This window comes from Phyllobates terribilis, unplaced genomic scaffold (assembly GCF_046119375.1).
Source record: "Phyllobates terribilis strain yellow unplaced genomic scaffold, ASM4611937v1 Scaffold_11__3_contigs__length_659146591, whole genome shotgun sequence".
NCBI lineage: Eukaryota > Metazoa > Chordata > Amphibia > Anura > Dendrobatidae > Phyllobates > Phyllobates terribilis.
In genome coordinates, this window is record NW_027362771.1 from 254,882,858 (window position 1) to 254,895,813 (window position 12,956).

Consider the following 12,956-nt stretch of genomic DNA (forward strand, 5'->3'; position numbering starts at 1 on the left):
CTTACGTATCATGAAAAAATTATGCAAAAGTTGTTTGAATATCTGAACGAGAAAATTTGATTTCTAGTCAACAGGTCAGTGTGCATGTAAACCAAGGTACACAGGAACAAAATGTAAGCAATGTGAGGAAAATCACTTTAGAAACCAAGCACATCAATGTATACGTAAGTATAAATAAAATGTATATAGTTAGTCTGTATACCTAGTGTCAGAAAAATATTACGAAGATATTAAGAAGTCTCTATCCCAGACCCCTCTTCCCTACTCCCCTATAGTAATTGTCAAAAGAGAAGAGCTGACACTTGGCCAGTGGCATCTATGCAAATTAACTCACACATGAGAAATGCGTAGTAAGCAAATGCTAGCCCAAAAGGTGCTACCAAACCCAATTAACACAGGCTTGTGATAAATTTACAGCTAGCTGAGAAGGTTGTATTACCAGAGTTTCAAAAGGAATTTAACAGAGGTTTCCAGATGGGCCGGAGCCAACACGAAATATGGAATAACTAAAGTTCCATACGTCCGATAATAATGGGGCACATATTTTTAGTGACAGGGTCAGTTAAGGAACAATATGCTTATTTTCCCATACCTGTAAGCCCCTCCGGGAAGCTGTGGCGCAACAGTACCAAAATAAAAGACCGCAATTATGTCATGTGTGGTCTCTAAAGAAAGGCACATTTTTAATGGAAATTATGGCGTCTTTTGCAAGCTTCTGCGATTAACAAGCGATAAATTATCCCAGAAGTTAGCAATTTTAATAAAAATGTGAAGGCTGGAGGCCAGCCCATATGATGTCAGCACAGGGGGTGTGTGGGCCGATCTCCCCCTTCAGCATAAAAGACCCCACTGAGGATGGATCAGTATTCATTGCCGGGAGTATATATTTATTATAGCAAAGGATCCTGTTCGGTAACGGTCAAATCAGGAGTGCCTCCCCTCCACCTACATTGAATCGTCTCTGCAATCGTATAGTAAGTTTCTTCTTTAATCCTTATTATTTTGTGTAACTGATTATGTATTGCATTGTCTCCTTTTGTAAAATCCTTATATTTTTCCTAAACACTGTCTCCCTTTTGGATTAAATATAAAATGTAATAGTCTTGTTTCTTTCGCTCTGTAATCATTCCCTCCCCCGAAGCCATATACGCTACCAGAACGCAGGCGTCCGACCAGGCCTGCATTCTATTTCAAACTGGGTGGTGGTGGCAGCAAATAATAATTTTTGGGCTATCGGGAAGCTGGCAGTAACCGTACGTGGGCATATACACATATTCCATGCGTTGGAATCCGGAGGTGTGACGCCATACGCTTTCTGCTCTCTTGCCGATAGCTACATAGTGAGTAATCTGGATCGAGTGCTCGTGAATCCCTGCTCAATCTTGTGAATTCTTGACAGAGCGATGGCAGCGGTGGGATATTGTGTGATCCCCCCCGGTGTCTTCTCTGTTGTTCCCTGACACCTAGTAAAACCTTATCATGCATAGCGGTCTGTGTGCGTTATTACTTCTTTATGACCAATTTAATATTAATGCTTAGACTACAAAAGATTTCTAATCTTGTTAACTTCCTCCATGAAATAATTTAATAATACTACCAATGAAAAAATGAATGTTGAAAATTTCTTGTTTCCTATATTTCAGAGTTTTAAACAGTTTTTATTTTAAATTGGATTTGCAAAAGAGGTTTTCTGACTAAATATACTATGTCTTTACAAAATTCTGATTAGCATTAAAGTAACAGGCAACAATAAGGTTGGTACAGGGGTATACATAGATATCATAGAGCCCCATATCAAAAGTCTAAATCCTACCCTCCACCCTCCCCCCATTCACACTCCTAAAAAAAATTTGGTGGAGTAGGGCCAGGGTCAGGTGACATAAGCACAGTCGCAAAAATGCATATCTCCAAACTTTTAAAGTCAGTGAGGGAAACACTGTATTGCAGCTTGGAAACAGTAATTGTGCCCCTCTTGAAACTCTTTGTGTTTTCACCCACTTCAAAACCTTTTTCATGGCTCCCAAAGAGTATGATGCCCCAAAAAATGCCCCCAGACACACATTAGGGTATCCCCCCAGTGAATTCCCCCACACAAAAAGCCCCCACAGTACCTCCTAGAGGTATAGTATGCTGGTCCCACAGTTCCCTCAGCAAAGTATGATGCCTCCACACATCATGCTGCCACCACAGTGCAACAGCACAGTATAATGCCTCTCAACAGAGTATAATATCCCCCACAATGCCCCAACACAATATAATGCTGCTAAAGTGCTACCCACACAATATGATGTTCCCATCATTCCCACACACACACAATATGATGCTCCCACAGTAATGCCACCCACAGTATGATTGCCATTATAGTAACCCACACAATATCATGACTCTACAACCCCCACTCGCAGTATGATATCCCACAGTCTTTCTCATTCACTGTATGATGCCCTCAAAGCCTCCACAAAGTATAATGGCTTCTCCATCAAATGATGCTCTCAAAGTCTCCCACAGTGTATAATGGTCCTCATTCGTGGTATTTTGGCCCCCAATTTCTTCCAATACAGCATCATTGCAACCACAGCCCCCACACACAGCATATTGGTGCCCACACTCCCCCACATTTGGTATAACGGCACCCCACATAGTATCATGTGCTCCACAGCTCCCATACACAGTGTAATGCCCCCAAAGCCCCAAAACACAGTATCATGATCTCCATGACCCACACACACAGATTCCTCCACAACTACTGATGGCAAAAAACTACTCACCTTGCCCTGTTTCCTTGATGCAATGCTCTGCTCTGTGCAGTGTGTGGACTCAGGCTCCATACAGCAGGCACAATTTAGTGACATAAGCTGAGTGGAACAGGGAGCCACCATTGAAGTTGCAGATACCATGAAATTAAGTGGGAAAGTGGTGCTTAATGTGTGGTCTGTAGGTATTGGTGCAACAAATCGTAAAAACATGCAGACACTTAGAGCATAACTATGTAAGCAGGATCAAAAGTATTTAAGTGGTCTTTATTACTAGAAAATGTGTTTTTTTTTTTAAATACCTATGCCACATTAAAAGATCTTGTTGACTGCATTGACTGTATTTTCACTTGGTAACAAAAGAACATTGTAATCAATTAAGACTAATTAGGTTATTGTGTACTTTGGAAAATCTCTAAAAAAAACTGTCATTTAATGCCATTAAAGGGTTATTCGCATAATCATAAATGGTAAACATCCTCTATGTTCTGTAGAAGAAGGGATTTTTAATTTTATTGTTTACTGCTTATTACCTAGGTTACTGACCACTGCTGCAACCCATGAGAGGTTGCTGGTCTCCTAGGCAAGAAGCGCTCTGCTTACAATCTATTTGCAATAGAGTCTTTAATTGTTGCTCTGAAACTAACCAGATCCCCTTATCTAGCCCACTTCAATACCACTGCCCTCCTCCAATGCTGCAGAGTTAGAGCACGGCAAAGCTCGCACAGTGCCCAGTTCAGGCCAGTAGCGCAATGCTGCAGCTAGTCCAAGCTGTCAATCAAGCAGCAGCATACCTCCCCTCAGCAAGTAGGAAGCGATGTGCTCCTGCTCCACTCTCCTGCTAGCTTCATGTTTCCTGGGAGTGGTATACTTCTGCTTGAGATATCTGAATACCTCAATTACTCTATGAGTTCCTGATTATTATCAATATTTATAACTTCTAATATTGATTTCAGACTCACTCTCTAATTAGTAATTCATTGCCGAGAGAAAATGGGATGACAGTGGGAGCTCTCTTCCTCTGTCAAAACTCTTGACATTCCTTAGTCACCATTGACCACAGCATTAGAGGAGTTGTCAGAGACTCATTCTCAGCTACTTTGTCACTGCTTGTCGTAGGGTGTGAGCAGGGTTATAGTGAGGGAGCCAGGGGAAAGACAAAACAGCCATTTAACATCTTAATGGAAAGTTGCAAATACCATTAGGAAGACAGTTACTGTAGGTGAAGGGAGGCGGTTAATGTATGACTTTTACTCTGTAAAAAACAATTATATTTCCTCAGTATCATAAATCATAATGAATATAAGAGTTATTAATATATAATAGTTATTATTTAGAAAACACTTTTTATAAACTTTTGAGTCTTTAAGCAGCAAAAAATAAAAAAAATGTATATACATTACATACATAAGGCATAACTTGTCTTATTTCAGCTTGTAGGTGTAACCTAGAAGGTTCTCAAAAGACCATGTGTGATAAGGAAACTGGCTCCTGCTACTGTAAACCTGGGGTCACTGGAAGAAACTGCGACCAATGTGTATCTAAATTCAAGCAAGACTTTCCTGCATGTCCTCAATGTCACATGTGCTTTGATCAATATGAAACACAAGTATCAAATCTATCAACTTCTGTCCATGCTTTAGTAAGATTAGCTGCTAATATTGTTCCTACAAGATCACCAAAAAGCTGTGATATTCAAATTCGTATCCTCCGAGAGAAACTTTCTGCCATTGAAAAAATGTTTCGGAGTCCAATTCTTTCACCTGAGAAGTACAATAAAGTGAAGAAATACTATGATAGCATACGGTAAGCTATTTTCACTTGATGAACATATGCATGCCATCCACACATTTTAAATCTGGTTAGCATAAATAAATGCTAAATCAAGGACTAGACAAATCTTAGTTTCCAGTTTGCCAATGTATAATATACTACGCTATTCTGCCTCGTAAAGGGAATTGAAAAGTAATGAGAAGAAACCATAAAGTAAATAGTCTTAAATTACATTTGATTTACCTGCCAAAAGCACAGTAATCCTAATTCTAGCTATAGCCTACAATATCTTTTAGCAGCAGCAAAAATTTTTGGAATAACATTTACGGTTTATACTGAAGGCAGAATACTGCATTCTCCCATATGATTCTCAAGTAAGCCAATTGGTAAAGCAATTTTCTGAAAGTAAAATAGCCAGAGCTATTCAATGTACTAATGTATTAAGTTGTTCTATTTCACATATATTACAGTCAAAAAGTAAATACCATAAAAATTCCAGAAGTGGGAAAATTCTATGAAATTGCAAAAATGAACAAAATAATCTCAGATATGGGGAAAGAAATTGATTATTTATTTATAGAACTTAACAAAATAAAGAAAAAGAAGGAGAAAGAAAAAACAATAAAGGTTAAAGGTAAGAAATATTTATCACTCTCTCTTAATGTTGAGAAAAGTAAATATTTTAAAGCTAGAATTTCGCTCTATTCTATTACTGAAGAGGAAACGTGCGTGAAAATGATAAAAGGCCCTAGTGACTGTAAAAAAAATTTTATATTCCTTTGGAGATAGAACAGAACGCTACTACAGGCCAATATTTATGACTACACTTAGACTTTAATGAAGAAATGTATTATTAGAGATTAGAGATCGAGTCTGCAAAGATTTATATCCAGCAAATCTCTCAAATTTATCAGGGAAGTTATTCGATGCAAATTGAATTTTCTTCAATATGCTCTGCGGCCTGTTGTTAAAAAAAAGCAAAATAAAAAATGAATACCTCAAGCTCATTTGTCCTGACACTCTTCCCGAGTCAGTCCTCCCCACCTGCCTTTTTGTCTTTCACTATCATGTGCATTTTCTTCAGCCTGCTTCACTCTGGGCTGTGACTTCTGGTGAGATTAGATCTCTACTATCTTGCGGCACACATTGTGACATGCCTTGCCTAGTCAGCGCCTTTGGAGATGCCACTTGTGGTGTCACCATGTGCGCCAAGATGGCATGGCACACATGGATATCAGAGGCCTAGTCCGTCAGAAGCCTTGACCCAGAGTGAAGCAGGCTGAATAAGAAGTGCCAAGGACCTGAGTGGTGAAGTGAGTATTACATTTTTTTTAACCTTTAGCTGACCCTCTACAGACAAATTTCAGAGTTTTTGTAAAATTTGAGAATTCTATTCCACTCAAATAACTTCACTCATCTTTATTAGAGATAAATCACAGTGAAATCACCACAAATATTGTAAGAGATTCCTAAATGTTTTCCTATAATACTCTATGGAACAAAAAAGAAGCTGCTACTTTTTTTTTAAATTGTTTTGAAATCCCAGAATGTAGATATAAAAAAATAGCAAAAGGTTTGGCAGGAGCAATTTTTAAGCACCATTCCAGCATTTTCTGTTTGTTTTTTTTATCTCATTGTTAGGAATCATGTATGTGAGTGTACTGCATGTAGTCTGTTACTTCTCACACCCGGACTGTTTGGCGTGAGTGTGGTTAGTGGTCCCACTCGGCCACGAACCGAGGAGTGCCTGGAGGGGTGTGACTAGGGACCTCGCCAAATCTGACCATGGATGCACGGCGGCTTAATCGACTCCGTGGGCCGAGGAAGGACGTAGGAGGTGGCCCAGGTGCTACTCCAGGTCAGACCCTGGTCATAGCTGTTGACTCACACCGGGGAATGCAGGAACGGGCAGGTTTTGCTGGTATAAAGACAGGCAGGTACTCACAGGCACGGCTGGTATGCAGACAGGCAGGTACTGGTGGCAGGCACAACTGGTATGCAGACAGGCAGGTACTGTCAGGTAGGTAAATAGGCTGGATAGGGACCATTACTGACTGATACAGGAACAGAGCAGCAGGTGCGGAGGGAAAGTGGAGCGGGGCAGAGCAGAGCAGAGCCGCAGGAGCAGAGGGCAAGCGGAGCAGGGCAGAGCAGAGCTGCAGGTGCGGAGGGCAAGCGGAGCAGGGCAGAGCAGAGCAGCATTTGCGGAGGGCAAGCAGAGCAGGGCAGAGCAGAGCCACAGGTGTGGAGGGCAAGCGGAGCAGGGCAGAGCAGAGCCGCAGGTGCGGAGGGCAAGCAGGGCAGGGCAGAGCAGAGTCGCAGGTGCAGAGGGCAAGCGGAGCAGGGCAGAGCTGCAGGTGCGGAGGGCAAGCGGGGTAGGGGAGAGCCGCAGGTGCGGAGGGCAAGCGGAGCAGGGCAGAGCCGCAGGTGTGGAGGGCAAGCGGAGCAGGGCAGAGCAGTGCCGCAGGAATGGACAGACAGGACAGGGCTCTGTTCACATGGAACAGACAGGGACCGGAAAACACAGGAGGATAGCCAGAACACAGGAGGTAGATACGGAGGCAGGGAAATGGGACAAGCAGAACCAGATACACACAAGGTACTTGCTATGAAGTAGAGAGTGGACACAAAACTCACAAACAGAAGTACAGAGACAACAAGTAGGAGTTAGGTACTGGTTCAGACACTGCAGGAAAAGGGAAGGATCGGACATAGAGACAAACAGGTAACGGGCTAGGACACAGTTCAGACAGGAACTGACACAGGAATGAGCCTGGGCATTCAGCCTCCAGGGTGGTGGAAATAGACTAGAAGTCACAGATACAGGTAACGGGCCTGGGTATTCAGCCCCCAGGGTGGCGGAACAGACAAGATTCAGGACAGGACCTGGCAACTCACAGTTGCACTGAACACACTGTAAGAAAGTGTTGCTCAGGCACCTCCCACTGGGTGGAGGAGGTTTAAGTATCCAGGTACTCACAGCAATAGGCTGGGGACGCATTAGGACTGCGCACACTGTAACTTTAAGAATCAGGAAGTTCCAGCACCGCCGCCCTAAGCCAGCAGACAAGAGACATGCACACAGCAAGTAGAGGAGTATAGTGCACAGCCTGGGCTGGTAGGTAAGTTGGCGGTCTTGCATGGTGGGAGATGGTAAGCCATGCTAGTGTAGCACCCCGAGGGTTCGGTTGCTACAGAGGTATTGCATCTCACCCAGATGTGCGATATCTCACTTCCAGGTAAGGATGGAGTGTGGCTCAGGACCCTAACACCCACATGCACTACACCACATTTCCGGGGGACAGCTCGACGGTGCTCCCATTAGTTATGCAGGCACGAGTGAGCATGTCCCTGGCTGGAGTGGGGGGAGGGAACACCTAGAGAAGGGAACCCGGTAGTGTGTGCGTGGGGGAAGTAGATCCTGGGTGCACTCTGTACAGGAGGATAAAGGGAGGCACCATCTTGGAAAGAGGGAGAGTTGAGAGAGAAGAAGACAGGGAGCAGAGCTGCTTTATGGGCTCTGCTCCACAGGCAGGCCCTGTCAGGAGGCCTGAGCCTGGAGGAGGAAGAGGAGCAGACTGGGCTCCAGAAAGGAGAGGGGACCCCAGGGGTGTGGACTGGCTGGAAGCCACCACACGCCCGCCGCTACCTGAGTAGGGGGGTCAGGTCAAGAAGATGGGAACCGGATCCCAAATTAGTGGAGGAGAGAAACTACCCTCAACTAAGAACCGGAGGCTGCGACATTACATGTGGAGCAGCCCCTCACCACACCCGCTAGAAAGGCACCACATAGGACCTGGGAAACGCAGTCCAACGTTTGCCCACCAAGAAGGTCCGAGGCAGCTGGACATAAGCGTGGTCACTAGTGGGGTTGAAGACCAGAAACAGGGGACATAAAGGGGGTCCTGCAAAGCACTCCAGAAAGACCTGGGAGTTAACCGAGCCCCTCACCTGGTGAGCACAGCGCGACACAGGCGGCCACCTCTGCAGCGGTGGCCTGGAGCAGTAACCGAGTAACCGTGAGTAAAGACCCTGAACTGCACCACCAAGACTCCGAGTTGTCTTTGTTGCGCTCGTGTACCACCATCACCCCCATCATCTATCCGCGCTGCCCTGAGGCCATACCCCTCCCGTTGGGGGTTATACCATCCACGCTGCACCATCCTTCCACCGGCCTCAGCGGTCTGCCCTGCAGCGGCAGCTCCATAGCTGCACTCAACGGGTGGCGTAGTCGATCACAGAAACAACATCCACCATCTACTGCTAATAGACTGCCACTTAGTCTGACTCCCTGGGCACGGACCGGGTCACCGCCACGAGACTACTACCCCCATCTGATCCGGCTCCGGGTAGGCTCCCGCGTGCGCAACGCTGCGCGACTCAGGCCCAGGGGCGCGTCAACTTTTGGCGTAGTCGGCAGGATTTCGTGCCCGCAACCACCGGGTACTGCGTGCCTGAACAAGAGACTTTAAAACTCACCTGTGGTGAAGATTCCCGCCATCCGGCGCCATTTTCAGCCTTCTTCCCGCCATCCGTGAAGATTCCCGCCATCCGGCGCCATCTTCCGCTTCCTTCCCGCCATCGGTGGAGTTTTCCCGCCATCCGGCGCCATCTTCAGCCTTCTTCCCGCCATCTGTGGAGTTTTCCCGCCGTTGGACGCCATCTTGAGGACGCCGCGCGGGAAAAAGAGGGGCGTGGACTCCGAAAAGCCCGCGAGAACTGAAGCCCCGCCTCACGTCCGGACGTTGCGTCAGGTCCTGGAAGGAGCCCAGCAGACGCCGACGTCACAGGAGCGCGACGGAAGGTCCTCAACCCTGACGATCCACTGCGGAGCCGCGGCCTACGGAAGAGGATCATCGCCAGGTAGGCCACGGTCCACCAGGGGGGAGGAGGACACCAGGAACGGACAGCAAGATGGCGGACCGGCAGCAGACTAAGCTGCCCAGCATCGGCAGCGCCCCAGCCATCGCGGGCCCCGACCAGCACCAGGAGAAGACGCGTGATGCAGGAGCGGTCGCGGGAGCAGGTAAGAGGAGTCTCCCTGTCCCGGACGCTGCCAGCGTCAGCCTGCTCCCGGGCCACCCGGTGGAGCCGCCGATCCCGGGCGCTGCAGACGCAGACCTGCTCCAGACCTGGGCACTGCCACCACCAGCCCGCGCCCAGGCCCAAAGTCGCACCCCCTGACCCCGGGCGTCATTAATAGTACCACTCAGACCCCGAGTACCAAGAGGGCCCGGACTGGTCTGAACCTGAGAAAGAGAAAGGAGCGTGTGGAGCACACCGTTAATCGTAAACGGTAAAAGAGGAGATGTGAATAGTTACCCGACCGGGTATAAGGACTGTTGTGGGACTGTTCCCACTAAGAGTGTGGTCCCCGTTGGGACAGAAAGAGAACTGTTTCCCCTTTTCCCTCTAACTGGCTGGGGACTGAGAACAGCCACCCCTTTTCCCTCTCACTGGCTGGGGACTGAGAACAGCCACCCCTACCTGGCCGAGGACTGAGAGCGGCCATATCCTGTAAATAATTATGTGTTTCTAGTAATGTATGGGAGTCCTTGGTGGATTTACCGGGAATCCTTTGTACAGTTAGTGGAGCGTAACCCAGGATGGACTAAAAGACTGTTAAGGACTCGGGGCAGGACAGACCCCTACCTGGTTACGTCTCCCTGTTTTAGGAAAATGGACACCTGGTTGCAGAATAAACTGTGACCTGTTATAAAGAGACTTCTTCGTGGATCTGCTGCTAGAAATGTTTTAGATGAAAAATTTATATGCTAGAATGTGTTACTATGAAAAAGAGTTCCAGAACAGTACATATGCACTTATACCGTTTAAGAGAGAGCCGTTCCCATAAAGGGAAACTGAATGTTGATACCTGTTGTACTTATTGTTTATGAAAAATTTGCATGTTCTAATGTATACCCTGTCTTTTGCTCAGTTCCAGCCCGCGGACGTGCTGGGTTTTGCCAGGGGGGAATGTAGCACCCCGAGGGTTCGGTTGCTACAGAGGTATTGCATCTCACCCAGATGTGCGATATCTCACTTCCAGGTAAGGATGGAGTGTGGCTCAGGACCCTAACACCCACATGCACTACACCACATTTCCGGGGGACAGCTCGACGGTGCTCCCATTAGTTATGCAGGCACGAGTGAGCATGTCCCTGGCTGGAGTGGGGGGAGGGAACACCTAGAGAAGGGAACCCGGTAGTGTGTGCGTGGGGGAAGTAGATCCTGGGTGCACTCTGTACAGGAGGATAAAGGGAGGCACCATCTTGGAAAGAGGGAGAGTTGAGAGAGGAGAAGACAGGGAGCAGAGCTGCTTTATGGGCTCTGCTCCACAGGCAGGCCCTGTCAGGAGGCCTGAGCCTGGAGGAGGAAGAGGAGCAGACTGGGCTCCAGAAAGGAGAGGGGACCCCAGAGGTGTGGACTGGCTGGAAGCCACCACACGCCCGCCGCTACCTGAGTAGGGGGGTCAGGTCAAGAAGATGGGAACCGGATCCCAAATTAGTGGAGGAGAGAAACTACCCTCAACTAAGAACCGGAGGCTGCGACATTACATGTGGAGCAGCCCCTCACCACACCCGCTAGAAAGGCACCACATAGGACCTGGGAAACGCAGGCCAACGTTTGCCCACCAAGAAGGTCCGAGGCAGCTGGACATAAGCGTGGTCACTAGTGGGGTTGAAGACCAGAAACAGGGGACATAAAGGGGGTCCTGCAAAGCACTCCAGAAAGACCTGGGAGTTAACCGAGCCCCTCACCTGGTGAGCACAGCGCGACACAGGCGGCCACCTCTGCAGCGGTGGCCTGGAGCAGTAACCGAGTAACCGTGAGTAAAGACCCTGAACTGCACCACCAAGACTCCGAGTTGTCTTTGTTGCGCTCGTGTACCACCATCACCCCCATCATCTATCCGCGCTGCCCTGAGGCCATACCCCTCCCTTTGGGGGTTATACCATCCACGCTGCACCATCCTTCCACCGGCCTCAGCGGTCTGCCCTGCAGCGGCAGCTCCATAGCTGCACTCAACGGGTGGCGTAGTCGATCACAGAAACAACATCCACCATCTACTGCTAATAGACTGCCACTTAGTCTGACTCCCTGGGCACGGACCGGGTCACCGCCACGAGACTACTACCCCCATCTGATCCGGCTCCGGGTAGGCTCCCGCGTGCGCAACGCTGCGCGACTCAGGCCCAGGGGCGCGTCACTAGCACACCTCCAGAGATGTTACATAGTCACATATTCACCGGTAGTCGTTATCTCCTATTTTTAGCCCCATTCCGGTACCATGTGACTGTAATTGTGTCCTACCAAATCATAGTGGTTGCTGTGTGAAGCGAAGGTCACTTTTTTCAATTTTCTCAATGCAAGTCTATGGTAATTCAGAAGGAGGCCCTGTCGCCACATTATGAGTACTATAGACTTGTATTGAGAAAAGTGATTTCTGGAACATACAGTGATCTGGCAGCTTGCAATAGCTGTTACGTGGTGCCGGTGCATTAGGAGCGGGGCTGAAAATAAATGAAGCTGCTGACTGGTAAGTATTTACTCACATATGTGATCCCTAACAAAGGGATAAAAAAAAGTCAATCATCTCGAGACATACCTATAGAGGACAGCAATAAAAAGTCTGTGTGTCGCCTGAGCCTCAAAGTCAGTAAGCTGAGGGTACTCATGTATATTATTTACAAATTAGATGATTTTTGAGTTTCAGCTGCAAGATCGGCTGTGCTTGTGTGTGCATGGCCAATATTAGGGTGCATTCCTGCTTTTAGATGCTTTTACCTTGTTTTTTATTAGTATTTAAAAATCCAATGTGAAATAGGCAGTGGTATGGTTGTTGAACTACTTTTGACAGTTTTTTCATTCCGCGCCAATCTCACTTTCAAATTCTGTGTGAGCATGCCCTAAACTCTGAAATCAATTTTAAATTTTGTTTTTCACATAAAGTTTATCTGTTTCCTAGTTTATTTGACAGCTACATGACAACCAGTATGGCTGACATGAGAACTTCAATAGTGGTTCTGACAATTTTTTTCCCAAATAATCCTCAATAATAAATCTTCTACTTATAGATCACCAAGGAATTTACTGCTACATAACTAGGTGAACTTATTACCACAAACTATGGAAAGTCACCTGACCACACCTGTCTGTAATTTAAAGCAGTCTACATGGTTTGTTATGCAGCAGTGTTAGTCCCAGCAATATGCTACATTATTCCTTTTTCTAAGTGGTGACTTTGGCTCTGACACCTGTTTTACAACCAACGTTTGATAGGTGTCGCTGCTACATCGCAAAACAATACAAGTGAATGAGGTTGCATTGCAACTGCGCTAAGCAAGTTGCAGCAAGTCCAACCGCGTTGGATTTTTGTGACTTGCTTGTCGCAGTCACAGTACCCACAGGGTCTGATCCCATTCGGTT

At 47.0% G+C, this 12,956-nt stretch overlaps 1 protein-coding gene across 1 annotated transcript in view; it reads left to right on the forward strand.

Moving 5' to 3' along the window:
- The window catches only part of LOC141167251 (laminin subunit beta-4-like), a 409,239-nt gene that overhangs the window by 248,822 nt on the left and 147,461 nt on the right, over window positions 1–12,956 (forward strand). The window contains exons 36-38 of the mRNA XM_073654690.1: window positions 68–164; window positions 4,187–4,559; window positions 4,997–5,160. Coding sequence (XP_073510791.1) covers window positions 68–164; window positions 4,187–4,559; window positions 4,997–5,160 — 634 coding nt within the window. The remainder of the gene's footprint in view (window positions 1–67; window positions 165–4,186; window positions 4,560–4,996; window positions 5,161–12,956) is intronic.